This window comes from Apis laboriosa, unplaced genomic scaffold (assembly GCF_014066325.1).
Source record: "Apis laboriosa isolate Shangri-la unplaced genomic scaffold, ASM1406632v1 scaffold5_cov152, whole genome shotgun sequence".
Classification (NCBI taxonomy): domain Eukaryota; kingdom Metazoa; phylum Arthropoda; class Insecta; order Hymenoptera; family Apidae; genus Apis; species Apis laboriosa.
The window spans coordinates 345,712-361,904 of NW_025223857.1; the positions used below are offsets into that span (position 1 = coordinate 345,712).

The 16,193-nt window shown below is 28.3% G+C and overlaps 4 protein-coding genes across 7 annotated transcripts; 1 reads left to right on the plus strand and 3 right to left on the minus strand.

Moving 5' to 3' along the window:
• Window positions 1–104: 104 nt before the first annotated feature.
• Window positions 105–4,769, minus strand: LOC122718218 (ubiquitin-protein ligase E3C). The gene is made up of 5 exons (XM_043943072.1): window positions 4,399–4,769; window positions 3,805–4,263; window positions 3,184–3,719; window positions 1,070–3,111; window positions 105–955 (listed from the first exon to the last, which is right to left on the minus strand). Exons 2-5 carry the CDS (start codon window positions 4,218–4,220, stop codon window positions 788–790), a joined length of 3,162 nt encoding a protein of 1,053 aa, XP_043799007.1. The 5' UTR covers window positions 4,221–4,263; window positions 4,399–4,769; the 3' UTR covers window positions 105–787.
• A 199-nt stretch (window positions 4,770–4,968) lies between these two features.
• Window positions 4,969–11,843, plus strand: LOC122718217. 3 transcript variants are annotated; one of them, XM_043943069.1, is made up of 5 exons: window positions 4,972–5,299; window positions 5,915–6,098; window positions 6,174–6,367; window positions 8,318–8,527; window positions 8,612–11,842. In XM_043943069.1, exons 1-5 carry the CDS (start codon window positions 5,119–5,121, stop codon window positions 11,302–11,304), a joined length of 3,462 nt encoding a protein of 1,153 aa, XP_043799004.1. In that variant the 5' UTR covers window positions 4,972–5,118; the 3' UTR covers window positions 11,305–11,842. The 3 variants fall into 3 exon arrangements, with proteins under 3 accessions (XP_043799003.1, XP_043799004.1, XP_043799005.1); XM_043943068.1 differs by having other exon boundaries at window positions 4,969–5,299; window positions 8,318–11,843; XM_043943070.1 differs by having other exon boundaries at window positions 5,160–5,426; window positions 8,318–11,843.
• LOC122718220 (carbohydrate sulfotransferase 9-like) lies at window positions 6,409–8,365 on the minus strand. The gene is made up of 4 exons (XM_043943076.1): window positions 7,776–8,365; window positions 7,390–7,706; window positions 7,117–7,303; window positions 6,409–7,051 (listed from the first exon to the last, which is right to left on the minus strand). Exons 1-4 carry the CDS (start codon window positions 7,809–7,811, stop codon window positions 6,539–6,541), a joined length of 1,053 nt encoding a protein of 350 aa, XP_043799011.1. The 5' UTR covers window positions 7,812–8,365; the 3' UTR covers window positions 6,409–6,538.
• A 320-nt stretch (window positions 11,844–12,163) lies between the features above and the next one.
• LOC122718075 (solute carrier family 2, facilitated glucose transporter member 10-like) lies at window positions 12,164–15,347 on the minus strand. Of its 2 annotated transcripts, none has more exons than XM_043942756.1 (6): window positions 15,302–15,347; window positions 14,608–15,019; window positions 13,978–14,529; window positions 13,533–13,879; window positions 13,231–13,459; window positions 12,164–13,134 (listed from the first exon to the last, which is right to left on the minus strand). In XM_043942756.1, exons 2-6 carry the CDS (start codon window positions 14,948–14,950, stop codon window positions 12,887–12,889), a joined length of 1,719 nt encoding a protein of 572 aa, XP_043798691.1. In that variant the 5' UTR covers window positions 14,951–15,019; window positions 15,302–15,347; the 3' UTR covers window positions 12,164–12,886. The 2 variants fall into 2 exon arrangements, with proteins under 2 accessions (XP_043798691.1, XP_043798690.1); XM_043942755.1 differs by having other exon boundaries at window positions 15,289–15,343.
• Window positions 15,348–16,193: the final 846 nt, after the last annotated feature.

Below are 16,193 nucleotides of genomic sequence, written 5' to 3' on the forward strand. Positions count from 1 at the left end.
AAATATTCTATTTGTGTACAACCTTTATTAAAACACTATTCAAATTTAAATAACATATTTGTAATAAATGTATATGACATGTCAGGATTTTTTTTATTATTTACACTAAATTAACGAATTCATAAATACATATATATATTTATATATATACACATATATATTTATACATAGATATGTATATATACATATATATATATATATATGTCTATTCTCACATGTACATTTGATATCATAGTTGTTGATAGTTATGATGTAATACAAAAAATATACACAATTTACAAGTTATAGGCCAAGGGCAGAAAAATAACAACAAATAAAGTACATAAATACGTTAGGTATATATACACATATGCGTATATATATATGCGTATAAGTTGATACGTATTGAATAGGATAAACTGACGTATTTTTACAAACAATACACATTTGTTCATTGTATTAATAATTGTCTCCTTAATAGACTAATTAATTGGCCCCTCCTGACAATATTATGTTTATTGCCTGATCCGACGAAGATTTATTAAATTATTCTGCCCTGTAGCAGACAAAAAAAATTGAAACACAATCTATCTTGTCCTTATTCGCTGTTATAGACAAACACAGACATTTAAAGCACATAATTAACATTGAATTAAATCACTTATCCAATAATGAATTATGACTTTCATTTTTGCATTTTGTTTTCGAATACGGGTACTTAATGTTAATTACGCTTAAAATTTATATACAATCAGGTATCACCGATTTAACTAAAAGAATTCACTTAAAATTAAGATAAATTTGAGCTTTAACTCAATTCAAAACCTGCACCAGCTTGTATTGCATATAAAAGTTTCTCGCGTAGAGTTTTCTCATCTGGAAATTCTGGTAGCTTTAACAGATTCATACAGGTACTAGAAGTCGGTAGGCGATCAACACTGCCAGCATGTTGAATGCAAAAAGGTGGGTCGAGTTCCTAAAAAAATTAATATATATGTATATATATATATATATATATATATGTATTTATATTTACATTACATATATTTATTAATTAGTCATCAAAAAAGAAATAACCGCTTGTAAATACCTTAAATCCAAGTAAAGGCGGTCGACTGCAGCTCGTAACAAATTTGAGTAATTGTCCTTTTTGCTGGTCATTAAATTCATTAACAACTTTCCAAAATGCAGTGATTGTAGGATGATCAGGTGCATATCCTCCTGTATAATTAGTGTGTAATTTTAAATCGTTTACATCGACTGGAATTTGTGCACCTGATATCAAAACTTGTAGTTCCTTATTGTTAAACATTTGAAGCCAATCCAGGGGTATTACACTACCTATACCTTGTTTAAATGCGTAACACTGCGCTCGAATCTGTTTATTTAACTTATAATCGGCCATCAAATGAATGTATTCGATACGATTATGATTTGTAACAGGAATATTGGCACCACCTGGTTTCAATTCATCGATTCGTCTTTCACCTAATTCATCTGATAATACGGTAAAATCTAGACCAAGATCCGCAACATCACCTTTGTAACTTTTTAGATACAAAAGATTTCTATACATAATTGGATCTAAAGAAGCTAAATGATGAACATCAACATCTGATTGACGACCAACTATTTTTGATAGAAAAAATTCTGCAAATGGAAGTTCCACTAATAAATTTTCGTATAAAGCTTTTCCAAGAATTCTACCGATAAAATAATAATGCTTCGGGAAATCATCAACTAATAATTGCACTGTAGGATTTGGATACAACATATTATCCTTGGTAAGCCTAAAAAAGCCTCTATTAGGATCGAAGCTTGTTTTTAATAATTCCGATAAAAATTCCCTAAAAAGACCACCACCGTCTACACCAGCTTCTTCTAAACCAGCTGTATTAAAAAGTTGTACGCGCATTTTTAATCGCAATTCTGGCTCATTTTCCGGTGATAATTTATCAAATGCGTCCTCGTAGAGATAGTTTCTTCTTACCGATATTTGTATCGATGGTCCTTGCATGAAGTGCGTCAATTCACCTTGTTGTTTCGTTTTATCTCGATAAATCAATGATTGAAATGCCACTACTCTATTATTAAATGGTACAACAAATGGTATTTCGCGAAGAAGCGTTAATGTTCGAACTTCTTTTGCAGTGAGAGGTGGCCCTTCTTCTAATTCTTCACGAGTAAACACTCGTAATCCTTGAAAAGGAATATATCCTCTCAATCTACGTCTACGAAATGTGAAATCTTGAGGTTTATCAATTGGTATTACAATATTCGAAGCTATCCAATGACCTTCTGGACAAAATTGTCGTCTCAAGTCTCGCATATGCAACTGACGTAATAAGCCAACTATTACTTTGAATAAATGAGTCCACATTTGTGTATCTTGTTGATTTCGTAGGGAACATGTTGGACCGAGGACAGCTCTTTTATAATCGTCTCGCACAGTTGGTCGGCTATCGGGAAATGCAAGTTCGACCAAACCTAAGCAAACGCCTTTTAAATGACTTGATAACAATACTAATTCCGAAGTTGTAAACGGCATTGCTTGTTGTCCGTTAATATCTAATGATTGATCTTGAATAAAAAATTCTGTATCATGTAATGTTGCAATAAGTAGACTGAATAGTGAACAAAATACAGCTAATAGTGGAATTATTTTTTTTGTATCTTCGGTAGAAAGACCAATACCCCGTGATATGATTTGCAAGAGAGGCGTTGCTCCGCCAAATAATGACATTTGACAAGCTGATAATAAAGCGGCCCATAAATTTTTTAAAAATATTGGCTTAAAAGCGAGCATATATAATAATTTATATTTATGAATGGCTAATTTGTTAGTGATCAATAGATGATGACAAAGTTGGCACAATGGTTGTAATATAGCTGGATCTTTGCTTCGATCTACCGCTAAGAGTATTCCTTGAACATGTTGCTCTTCATTCAACATTTCTGAACATTCATGTAGAATATCGGCTTGATCTTGATCAATCATACTTGTGGTTGATTCTGAGTCTGAATCATTCGCTTGCTCTATATTTTCTTCAACAATTAATGGTATTATAGTTGAACTCATAGATGCCAGAACTTGTAAATAATTAATAAGAATATCTTTAGATTTACATGCAGCTGTAATAAAAAGAAAAATCTGTTATTAATGTTCTTATCTATTTTCATTATTAAACTATTTTATATACTTACAAAGTCGATTTGATTCTAAAGATAAAATGGAATAAAGTAAACTTATCGTTGGTTCAATTTCAATTCTATTAATACATTTAATCAATTGAATATAGGGAAATTCTATAAATTCAGATAATGATGGAATGATAAACATTCTTACTGCATCAGACATTTTTGGAGATAATATACTTCTACAAAGTTCTTGTAAAACAAGCATAGAAAAATTATCTTCCTGTTCTATAAAAGAAATTAAATCTAACGGTCGTTTAATCATATCTACTAAACATTTTGAAATTGGAGTTGGAGGAACAGAAGTAGGTTCCAACATAGATGGAACTTTATTATCTATTAATTTTCTTAATTGATCAAAATATTTATGCTTTATCAAATAAACGAAGATGTTTCTTAAATATTTATAACTATTTTCGTGTAAAACTTTTTCTGCATCTTCTTGACTTGTAAATGTTTCTATCACTCTCAATGGTATAGCCAATGAATAAGTTCCATTCATCAAAGCTTCTGAATTATGTTGCATGCACATTCGAAGAATCCATCTGTAGATATAATATTATCTTATTTATATTATCAAATATTGAATAATATTTATTATATTATGTTTTTTTTTTTTATAGAATTTACCTTAATCTCCATAACCAATCTGAACAATTTACACATTTCTGTTTAATTTCTTGCTGATGTTTCAAAAAATGTTGAAGTATCCATATTAATCTGTTAGCATCCAAAGTATGATTATAAAAGAACAATAATTTTTGGAAATATATTGTTAACTCATCTAGATTTAAATTTCTTCGACCATTTATTTGTTGTTCCTCGTCAAATTCTGTTCTTTTAATTATTTTTGTATTCTTTCTTATTATAAAACCACGCACAAATGCTTGAATTTTTAATGCTGCATTATGTTTTTTACGCTGTTGTTCTCGTTTTAAACGTTTTAATTGAGCATGCTGTAATAAAACTGATTTTTCATCTCTTCTACTTGCACCTGCTAAATTTTGTTGTGGTTTACGTCTATAATCTCCTTCAAAACTATACATGATGCTTCGGTTTCTTTTTAATAGTATAACATTCCTATTTGTTCTTTTTTTAAAAAAAAGAAAAAAGAATAATATAAGTTAATATTGCTTTCTTTATATTCAAATTAATATTATAAATTTAAAAACAAATATTAATATAAATTTAACTATTTTTAATATAATATTTTTAACTACTTACATTATAGGAAAGATGATAATGATAATTTTACCTAATTATTCACAAGATTCTTCTTTAAACATAAATATTTTGCAGTAAAGTATCATTTCTTAATAATAGAAAAATATTGTCAATATTTTCTCATTTATCTTTGCATACTTGACAATATTTAATGTAATACCAAAATTATGGTATCGCCAATTCTATTCAAAATTTTAATTTACTTCTAGGTAAAGTTAAATTCTTTTTCCTCTATAAGGTTAATATCTACAAAAACTATTACTTTTTTCTCAATTTATATTGTGATATAATTTACGTTGAAAATTAAACTATAAGCATATTCTCAGAAATATGTTTATTTCAATGTCAGCAAAGAACAACAAGCACTAGATCGTATGTATACGTCTAGTCATCAAATGCTCGCCATATTTTATTTTACGGACATGTTGAAAATCGCAACTATATAATGCGCTTGCGTGTATGTATGTAAACTTGTGTATATATAAAATTTATATATGTGTATATGTTTATGATTTTCTTTTCGATGAATGAAATCAATTATATAAAATTAATTCTCTTTTTAGAAAAAATAGCTTCATAACATACTTGGAAAGAAATTTAATAACATAAAGTATATCATGTTTAATAAAAACTTAAAAAACTTCCAAACAAAGAAAAAAGTGGAAAGTATATAGCTGATTTCGGAACACGTTCTTTCATTTGCGTGAAATTAAATCAAGAATGGCCGGGAAGATGGCGGCGGCAGAGTTAAAACATGATAATGTTTCGTGCTATGAAACTGTGAAAAAAAATGCATCAGCAATAACATTACACAGAGAAATAGAATGTTATCAATTTAGATTGTTAGATTTGTTTTACTACTTGACTTCTGTCAGTTTTTTTTTCATCGATATAGCAACAGGTGAACAAAGAATAAAAGTGTATATACTATATAGCTATTCCTGAAAAAGAAATTTTTTCTATGGAAAATAATAAAATTTATTAAAGAACATGTTTTAATAAGTGTAAAGGATCATTGGCAAATTGATGTATGTTTAATATATTTTGTATGTAAAGTAGAATATCGTAACTTCTTCAATTTCTACATATATATTCGTATACATATATATATATATATATTTATGTATATATGCATACATATAATATATATTATAAATATAAAATATGTATTATATTTGTATATATTTTAATAATGTTATTATAATCATAATAATATAAAATTCACATTTTAAAATTATCTATGATGATTTTTAAGCATTTTTTCTTTCTTTCTTTCTTTTTTTTTTAATTTTAATATAAAATATATAAAAAATGTAACTTTCTTATTGAAAAATTTTTCTTAAATTCATTTTGATTTTCTCTAGATCTTAGATAAATATAAATTTAAAAACTAATAGGATTTTTAAGATTTTTTTTTTTAATAAGAATTGTATTTCTAATATTAATATATATATACAAAATATATAAAAAATATATAAAAAAACATAAATATCATTATAAAATATTTTTGTTATAGATAGTATTGTTTTTATGAAATATTTTCTACAAGGCCAATTTGTTTGGGGATGTTTTGCTTTGAGTTTTACAATTTTACCTGCTGGTATTATTCAAATATTTAGTTTAAGATGGTATCACAGCGATGGTTCTATTAAAAATATACATTGGTTATTGCACTTTTTATTCTTAGGAGTTTTACACAGGTATTATTTTATGTTTTCTTATAATTAGTTTTGTTATGCCTTTTCTAGATAAGGCAAATAATTTGATTTTTCTAGGTATTTAATTTTACTTTACTCCACAATACATTCATTAAGGAACAAACGATTTATGAAGGATAAAAATTGGGTATATAGACAGGAAAGTGATATATGTATGTTGCATTTATTTGAGTCATTTATGGGGGCTGCTCCGCAATTAATATTGCAACTATATATTATGGCAGTATTACGTTATACACCATTATGGACAAGTAAGAGAAAATATAAAATAATTATTTCAACTAAAAAATTAAAAAAAAAAATAGAAGCTGTTAAGTCTATGGTAGAGATTATTATTGCTCAAATTGTATTAATAAAAATTATTAAACATAATTATTTATCACATCTTTATGTCTATTATTATTCTTAAATATTTTAAGATATTATATAGGTAAATAGGAAAAAAGTTTAAAATCATTTTCATAAACTTTGTTAACTTCATCAAGCAATGATCTAGGAACATTTTGTATATATTCTTTAACTAGAGTAGTAGTTGTAACTCCACGTGGATTTATATTTTTTAAATCATTTTTTTCATACAGATATTCATTTAATCCTAATTCTTGTATTAAAAATTTTTGATCTCTATCAAAAGTATCGAATTTTAAAATATAATTATACGGAATTAAACAAGGTTCACAAGTATCAATAAATGGTGCCCAATGTTCATCAAAGTATTTTTCTTCTACTATAAATCGAAGAAATTCTGTAAATGTAGGTTCTAATTTCGTTTCATTTGGTTTTCTATATCGATGATATTTGTGCGTAATATGACGTCCAAATCTTTTATAATAATAATCTCTTCCTTCTATATGTTCCAATTTATCTCTATATGCAGAAACAAGACGTTCAAATGGATGGCGCACTATCAAAAATTTCGTTGTTGTATTTAATTTCTAGAAATAGAAATTGTTTACATAAATAATTAAATATATTTTGTTATCTTATCTTATATACATACTTGATATGTTTTTTTAACATCTCGATCACGTGGAAATGCTTTTCTAACAATTGTATTAATTTGTAAAATATTTCTACGAATTAATTCCATAGCTGATTCAGTTAATACACCTCCAAGTGTAGCAAAATGCTTCATCCAAGTAGAACTTGCTGCTTTGTATATAGGGCACCAGGATAATCCATGAATTCTATATAGAATATATGGAATATAAATTTATAAATTACATTTTACAATGTAACATTTTAAATATAAAATAAATTGTTATCTACTTACGTATCTATAATCATATTTGATAATACATTGTCTAAATTTGAACTTGTTCTACTTATGGTTTTACAATATTGTTCTAATTCAATTTTTCTAGAATTCAGTTGTTCTTTTATATTTTTCATTTCTTCTATTGAAAACATGGCTATAGATTTATTACTTATCAGATTGCTATGCTTATTATTTTCATTATTAATAAAATTTTTAGTTCTCATATATTTGTTTATATGTAAACATGAGTTACATAGCAAACTTAATATTAATATAAATGACATAAATGTTATAACAAATATCATAATTAATTTTAATAATGTAAGTTGCCTCTGTAGAAGAATATAAATATTTTTTATTTTTATATTTATATTAAATATTTATATAAAAGTAATACTTACTTGTAATCCTGAGAACATATTAGCAAAAATATGCATACATTTCACTTTTAAATAATACAAATATATTATTGTTCGACATTTAAATTCTTATATCTGAAGAATTTTTAAAAATAATAATATTTTGACATATAAATACTTTAAATATAATAGATAGTATAATTTGAAGAATTTGGGAGGAAACTGAAATTGAATGACTACATATCTTCATATCCTCTGGTCCGCCCCCAAAGATAACAGAAGCACAGGAATATAGATATTATTCATATTATTTTATCTTCTTTTATCAGAATGTAATGTGTTTTAGTGTTAGAATCCTATTACATGGCTACTATTTAAGCATTCTATTTGGAAGCTTGCAGCACTGAAACTTTAAAAATAATGTTCTCTTCTCTTAGAGTAGGGTGGGTGTTTGAAGTGCTAAAAATACTATGGCTTCCACTGCCACTGTCACTGTCACTAACTAAAGACTTTACTGGATGTATACAAATAATAATTATATTCAAAATGACATTTAATATATTTTTAAATAAATAATTAAATAGGTTTATCTGCCATAGTCTCCTTTTGTTCGTTGAGCTGGGCTATAGGTACATATACAAAAGCTATGCAAAAAATAAATCCTGACAATAATGAAGCAACATGGATAGTATTAATTCTTCAGGGTCTTTGGCGAGCTGGAATGTTAATATCCAGAATAGCTGTTTTGGTTTTAACAGCAGTCTGTTTAAGACAATGGTCTTTATTGTTTCTTGGTAAGTATAAAAGTGAGTTAACAAGATTGCTCAAAATAGATTTATGTCTTTCATATAGCGTGTGTTCCGTTGTGAATGTTACAGGATTCCACTGGCTCTTTATGACCATTTGGGTACTTCTTCAAAACACAAATTTTTGCCCAACTATATGGGAAGAGCGTATTTATAATTGTATTATAGGATTGATTTATTGTTTTGATTTTTTTAATTTACGTATTGGTAAATCTCGATATAGAGTATTTATATTTTATTCCATCATTGTAATAGAAAACATAGTCTTTTTAGTTGTGTTCGTGTTATATTTTAAAGATATTATTAAAACTGAAAAAATAATAATAATGACTAGTTTTATAATTGGAGGAATGATGATTGGCTTGATAAGTATGTTATTCTATTATGGAAAATTTCATCCGTCCAAAGTTGGAAATATATCTGAGACTGGTGATAAAAAATCTGAGATTGTAACCAACAAAGCTGTTACTCCTAGATCTTTTAAACAGTATTATCCTAACTCGTTTACGACGTCTTCGTGTTCTATTGATCGTTCTCAAAGGACCACTTCCGAAGAAATCACAACGGATAAACAATATTTATTGACGAACATCGTACAAAATTCGGAATGTACGGAAAACGGTGTTATCAATCAAACTTGCCAAATTGAAAACGATTCACCATCAACTGCTGTTTGCGTTGTTTCGGAATGCGAGTCGGCGCACAACAATATTTCAAAAGACGAAAATCCATCGTCGAATATTTTACCGAGTAATGCATTTTCCATAGCTGATAATACTTGTGAATATCTTGAAATTCATGACGATCATAACAATTCGAACGAAAAAGATATTCATCGTCAGAAACGCAGAGGTATTTGTTTGCCGACGATTCACGGATTGGATATAGACAAAGACGTTTCAACAAAAGATTCAAACTCTTGTCTTCCATTGCAAAAGAGACGTGGTATTTGTTTCTCGAATCAGCTTATTCTTGAAATGGAAAGTAACGACCGAGGGAAACTTATAACCAATAGAAATTTGATACTGGATATAAGTACGAAACACAACGAATCAGAGAACTGCTCTTTGAGTAACATTTGCAAAGATTTGAACAGTATTACAATGTTAAGGGACAGAATGGAGACTCCAACGATATTTAACGAGAGTTGCGAAAAAACAGAGGAAACGGAAAAACTAACTAAGGAGTTACAACAGAGGGACGAAACGATGAGTTGCGTTACTTCGATTCACGATTATGAGAACGTTTGCCCTCTTGGTGTGGCTAGGCCACCATGGTGTATTCGTAGTTGGAAAGGATATACAGATATAGAAACGTACATCCATGATGACAGCGTTGTCAGAGATAGGAGAAGGGATACATTAACGAGCACAACAACAGGCACCACTTACAGTTCAGAATTTTCCGACACCACGTGCGCAAGCTCGATATTAAGAGGGATTCTAAAGCAAGATGATTATCTTGACACGCTTACATATGATTTGATAGATTCGCGAGAATTAAAAACTGCATACAGTGAGGATATTTCTACGAAAAGAATCGCTGATGTAGACGAACAAAATTCCATTCTATATATCGCAAAGCCAGTGGTAATAGATGACAAAGGTGGAATGTTCTCGCTAGATACCATATTGGAAGAGCACGATGAAATGGCCACGGAAGAAAAATTTGAATATAATCAATCCAATTGTGATTCAGTTAGCACATTAGTTAGCACGATAGATCAAATCAGGAAATACACGGCCGAAAATTCTCCTAGACATGTGTATCACACGACGGGTAGTCAATGGGAAGATTTTGATCCGAAAAATTTGATAAAGAAGGCCCAGCTTACGAAGGCGTTGTTCAAAACTGATCTCAAAGATCCTGTTACGTGTAGTAGGAATTACATCAATCGTTTGGAGGAATCGGAGTCTATTATTGGAGAAAAAGATGAGATTGATACTATTAAAGATTTAGTCAAATATTGTACGATAGAATCGATTAAGAAGACACCATTGATAGACGCGATACTTTCCGATTCGCCAATTTTAGGAAATAAAACAAAATTACAAAAACAAGCATTTATTTCCTCTCGAAAAGATGAGTCTGATTCGAAGGAAAATGATTTGTACGTCGAAATGAGTCCGTTGGTACCTGTTGAAAATGTTAAGATTGTACATAATAATTTATCCGATACAATATCTTCTAATATTACGAACGTTAATTCAAATTCTGCAGATACGAAACGGCTAGATACTACATCGTATATTTCTACGCAATTGGTGAAATCGAACTCCGATAATACGGAAAAATTGGAACCGATCTGCGATAAACTGCGTAAAAAGCCGATCAATTATCCAAAACGAAAATTTTCTTTATTAAAGGAAAAATTTGAATCCAAGTCGCAACTAGTTTATGTTGTTACTCCTAATAAGGCTATTAAAATTGGACAATCCGCTGCTTCTCCCGAAATCGAGACATCGAAAAAAAATGTTTCGGTAATTTTAAAAAAGTCGACCGATTATATAAAATACGATAAAGAGAATTTAGCCCCTATCGCATCGTTTAAAGTTTGTTATGAGAAAAATACTTCGAACGATAAATCTCATTCAAATCGAGAAAATATCGATCTTATTTACGAAAACGATAAATCTTTATGCAATAATGATTTAAATTTGAAAGAAAGAAGACATATCTTTTTAGAACAAGTTTTATCACCTCCAAAACTATTAACTTGGAATAAAAAAAAGTCTTTTAGTGGGTCTACTGTAAAAAAGATATAAAAAATATTTACATTACACAACGAAATAATATTTTGAATAAATTCGTAAATAAGATTATAATAATGATTTAATATTATTAATATACTTATTTGTTTATTAGGCCAAATGTTTTTGCAAAAGAGTGATACTTAATTTTATTTTCAAATAGAATAATGTTATTTTTTTATACTTTTTACGTGATTAGTTTTTTAATTGACTAATAAGAAAAAGAGGAAATAGAAACAATGTATATAGTATAGTTTATAAATCGAATTTATTATGAAATATATGGATGCATGTAGATATACATATATGTGGATTAAGTGATATAAAGAGAAAATTACTATTTTCATAAAAATGAAAGAAATTATTTGAGACAATTATTATGTGTATGTATGTATGTATGTATGTATGTGTGCGCACATAGAGAGTGAGAGATTAAAACAGAAGTATTATATTTTCTATATATTTTATTAGGTATATAAACCAATTGTATCTTTGTCAAGTACAATATTACATTTTACAATATTGTAAATCTGCAATAATTATATATATGAAAATTATTTTTATATACAGCAATGTTATATATAATAAAAGATTTTTATATAGTGATATTTATTTTAAATGGCACCAAAGAACATTGCAACATTATTATTATATGTAAAAAAAAAAAATTGCAATCAATATCAAAGTGAATATGATAAATGTTAATTATTTAAAGAAGTATATACGCATAGCGATACATACGAAAAAATATGAAAAAAATGATATTATTTAAATGAAAAAAATAATATTATGATTATTGAAAAATCGTAAATATTATATGTCATATATTTTCTTATTCAAATGTCAAATATTTATTTCTAAACATAATTTAAAATCTGCCTTTATACTATAAAATATCTAATTTTATATATCTACCTTAATATTTGATTACTAATTTTTCAATTAAAATTTCCACACAAGTAATTACGTGTCATGCAACGTGTCATTAAATAAAATCAACACGAATTATATATAAATTTTTTTAATAGAATTGTTATTAATAATCTCTTGTTTAATAAATTGAAAGAAGATGAAAAGATGAAATTAAAAACCTAGTCAGTCTTTGGCATCAAAAATGATTTACATATTTTGACATTTCTATTACGTTGTGTGATATGTTCTATAATAATCGGCAGTTATGATAATATATTTTTGGAAGTACACGTGTATGTGTTATCGACATACAATACTTATTGAACACAATATCGTATAGAAGAGTTTTTAAAATAAATTTTTGATAATTAATTCATTAATGAGATTACACAATTAATTCAAAATGAGATAAAGATAATATTTAGAATACTTTCATTGACATATAAGGATTATATATGTTTATTGGATTATCTTGAAATTTATCGCAGCTTTTAAACTATTTATTTTGAAAAAATATGTTTTTTTTTTTTTAATAACTTCGAAACAAACTTAATCCTAAACCAGTTGTTATAAAATAATTTTTAGTAGTTCAAAAATGATTCAGAAATTACTTTAAATCTCAATAATAAAAAATTACAGGAACTTTTGGGATAATCCAATATTTTGATAATTTGAAATTTCATTTTCAAATTAAAGTACTTTGTCCGTTATTTGTATTTTCATTATATCGTTTTATCCATTGAATGTGACAAATGAGCGGTAAACTGCGCAAATTATTACATATACGCGTCCCAAGAGAAATTTTTCTTAATTCTTGAGCAATTTGATGTAAAGATTTGCCTTTTGTTTCAGGAATGAAAAGAAAGACGTAAAATATTGTAACGAGACACATGAAACTATAAAATAAATAGGACCCAGCTAATGTCAATGATTCTGAAAGAAGAATAATTATATGCATAATTAAATGAAAAATAATACACGTATATATATTTTTAAATATATAGAAGAAAAGAATAGAAGGAAACTTACTTGTCATAGCACTGACAGATTCTGTAGCAATAATATGAGTTATCCATATTACAATGGAAACGAAACTGATACATTTCCCTCGTACTGCTGCAGGAAAAACTTCTGTGAGATTTAAAAGTGGTACTGGTCCAAGTCCTAAAGCATATGCTGCTTCATATACGAGTAACGTTATTACTGCTAGAATACGCAAACTATCGGTTAAACCATCCGAAACAGCAATATTTTGTATCTACAATAAAATAGAAGTAATTTAATTGAATGCCATCAATGCTCGTGAATATGAATAAATGAGAAAAATATACTTCGCAAGATGCTTTAATTTGTGTCCATGTTTCTGGACTAGGTGGTACAATAGCTAATGGAGTCGGTAGTAAGGGGAACGGCGGTGGTGATCCAGTAGGTAAAATGGTATGAATTTTAACTTCTTCATTACGATGATTCTTACAATGATTATTTATAACATCTAGATTGTCGTCTCCCCTATCTATCGTAGCAAGTAAAGATAGTAACGATATTGTAGTCATGCAGATAGTTGCCGATGTAATTAGAGCTGTTCGTCGACCACATCTTTCTACTATGATCAAAGATAACATTGTACTAAATACCTTCACGATAGCCAGCGATATTAAGGCTGTGACTTCTGCAACGTCTGTATAATGAATAAAGCAAAAAAATATTTGTTCGAATTAAAAAAAGAGAGAGAGAGAGAGAGAGAGAGAGTAAAAGAATAATGATCACAACACTTACTAGAACAAATACCTAATAATGCAAACAATCTTGGTGCGTAATATAAAACTTGCCGTTTTCCAGTACCTTGTTGAAATATCAGTAAAAAAGCCATAATCGTTAAAGTCTCAAAAATTGTGTACCAAGCTTTCTTTGACGATGTTTTCGAAACATTTGCCATTCTTTTATAAAGTAAAAACGGTGGAGATCGTTGAAGAAATATAATGGTTATTATACAAGCGGTCAAAGCAGGTACGGCTGTTATGCCAATGGAAAATCGCCATTGATAATCAATATTTTTGATCGCAGCGGCAATGACGGAAATCAAAAATCCAGTAGCTACGCCCAATTGATATAATATTATATTATATCCGCGTTTATTTAACTCGGATACTTCTGCCATATATATACAATGAGCTATGGCAGATACAGATCCAGAATATCCGCAAATCATTCGAGCGACAAGTAATAAAATATAATGATTTGCCAAAGCTGATAATAAAGCGCCAAAAGTTAGAAAAACTAACGTCAATATCATGGTCCAACGTCGACCGAATGAATCGATCAAAAAACCTATAAAGTATTATATTATTAATATTATTTATTTCATTCATTTTTATTTTTATTTTTAGAAATTTTTTTTGTACATACCACCGGTTAAACCACCAACAAGAGCTCCAACAAACCAAATACTTATAACAAAATCTTTTTCAAAACAATTCAAATTGAATTCATGTTTGATTAAAGGAGCTATAGGTTTTGCAATGCTCATATCACTTCCAAAAGCAATACCTGCTAAAATTGCTACCATGGAAACAAAAATATTTTTATTTCCAGATGTTAATGGTGTTAAATTATCATTCTCTTTTGGGAGTGGTTTTCTTAAATTTTTAGGAGGTAAACATTGATAATCATTTGGAACCTTATTTATAGATTTTTCAATAGTTTTATTCGCACTATTCAATAATATTGCAGTATCTTCTTCGTCTGACATTTTTCTTCAATATAATTATAATAATTATATATATATCAAAATCACATTAAGAAGAATTATTCTTATATCCTGCAACATGAACATTTTATAGAATATTTATAGAGTAATGAATAAATGAAGAATTTTATATTAATTTCAAAATAAATTAATTATGATTAATATATTAGTATAATACATATGTATTGAAATGCTATTAATGATTTTTTCAAATATAATTGATAAAAAAATTATTTCAGAATTTCATAATCATTCACACGTATTCATACGATTGAGAATATATTGAGAATATATTGTAAAATAATTTAAATACTATACGCATGAAATAAAAGTATAAAAACCTCTATTGTTTACTTTCGTTGATTTGACATTTGTGGTTTGTAGATAACTGAGAATTGACAGTTGTCGTGACGTTTAGGTATGAAGCGCCATCTTACGAAATACTCGAAACAAACGAATTCAGCTATGCGCAAAAGCAAGGTACGGCTTTACTTTCCCTATCAGGGAAATCAGTGTATCTATTGGAGATACGAATAAGAAAAAGGTAAATGATAAATATTAAATAAGTATACATAATTGAAGAAAAATTTTGATTTCTTTTTATTTTTAATTCTCAAGGTATGCACATATAAAAAATTTGAAAAAATGGAAAATTAAAAAAATCGTTATATCTATGATACAATAAAGTTGTTTTTGAGCGATTCGAGTTCTCGAATTTTCTCGTGGATGTCGCTGTTTGTGTTCTTTTAGTGTGGCTCCGCCCTTGGCGTACATCGCGCGCCGTAGAAGCAATGCCAGTAGTTAGTTGTCTATTGGACTTGAATTGGTCAAGGTATGTTTCGGAAAATCGAGTTTTACTATTTCGTGATTCGCTATGTTCAGATGTTACCATTTACATTAATTTATCAATGAATTATTTTATTATTCGTTGCATGCTGAGAACCTCTGATATTTCATTTAATTTATGCCAAGGCGGAGACGTGTGCTCCATAGATGTGTAATGTGGTTCAATTTGGAGATTTCCTTGTTCGCCGTTCAGGGATACATAGAGATCATTCGTGAAATCTACTTTCGGGGTAGTAGTGGGGTAAACGACTTATTAATAATCACGAGTATTGCGAAAACGATTTTACAGCGGGAGTGCCGGTGCATGAGTGTTTAGTGATCAATGAACTCCGCGTTGCTGTATATTGGGGCGTGCTGTCACTGATCTTATTAAACCGGCAGATGTATGTACGAAAGAATG

Bases quoted from the DNA above. Each gene is read 5' to 3' on its own strand.
- LOC122718218 (XM_043943072.1), bottom strand. From the start codon at position 4,220: ATGTATAGTTTTGAAGGAGATTATAGACGTAAACCACAACAAAATTTA. The intron at 3,720-3,804 runs GTAAATTCTATA...TTATATCTACAG, and splicing joins GATTGGTTATGGAGATTAAG to ATGGATTCTTCGAATGTGCA. The intron at 956-1,069 runs GTATTTACAAGC...TAATTTTTTTAG, and splicing joins CGCCTTTACTTGGATTTAAG to GAACTCGACCCACCTTTTTG.
- LOC122718217 (XM_043943068.1), top strand. From the start codon at position 5,119: ATGGCCGGGAAGATGGCGGCGGCAGAGTTAAAACATGATAATGTTTCG. The intron at 5,300-5,914 runs GTGAACAAAGAA...TTTTTGTTATAG, and splicing joins TTTCATCGATATAGCAACAG to ATAGTATTGTTTTTATGAAA. The intron at 6,368-8,317 runs GTAAGAGAAAAT...ATAATTAAATAG, and splicing joins TTATACACCATTATGGACAA to GTTTATCTGCCATAGTCTCC.
- LOC122718220 (XM_043943076.1), bottom strand. From the start codon at position 7,811: ATGCATATTTTTGCTAATATGTTCTCAGGATTACAA. The intron at 7,707-7,775 runs GTAAGTATTACT...ATTCTTCTACAG, and splicing joins ATATGTTCTCAGGATTACAA to AGGCAACTTACATTATTAAA. The intron at 7,304-7,389 runs GTAAGTAGATAA...TATTCTATATAG, and splicing joins TCAAATATGATTATAGATAC to AATTCATGGATTATCCTGGT.
- LOC122718075 (XM_043942756.1), bottom strand. From the start codon at position 14,950: ATGTCAGACGAAGAAGATACTGCAATATTATTGAATAGTGCGAATAAA. The intron at 14,530-14,607 runs GTATGTACAAAA...AATACTTTATAG, and splicing joins TGTTGGTGGTTTAACCGGTG to GTTTTTTGATCGATTCATTC. The intron at 13,135-13,230 runs GTAAGTTTCCTT...TTCTTCTTTCAG, and splicing joins ATCTGTCAGTGCTATGACAA to AATCATTGACATTAGCTGGG.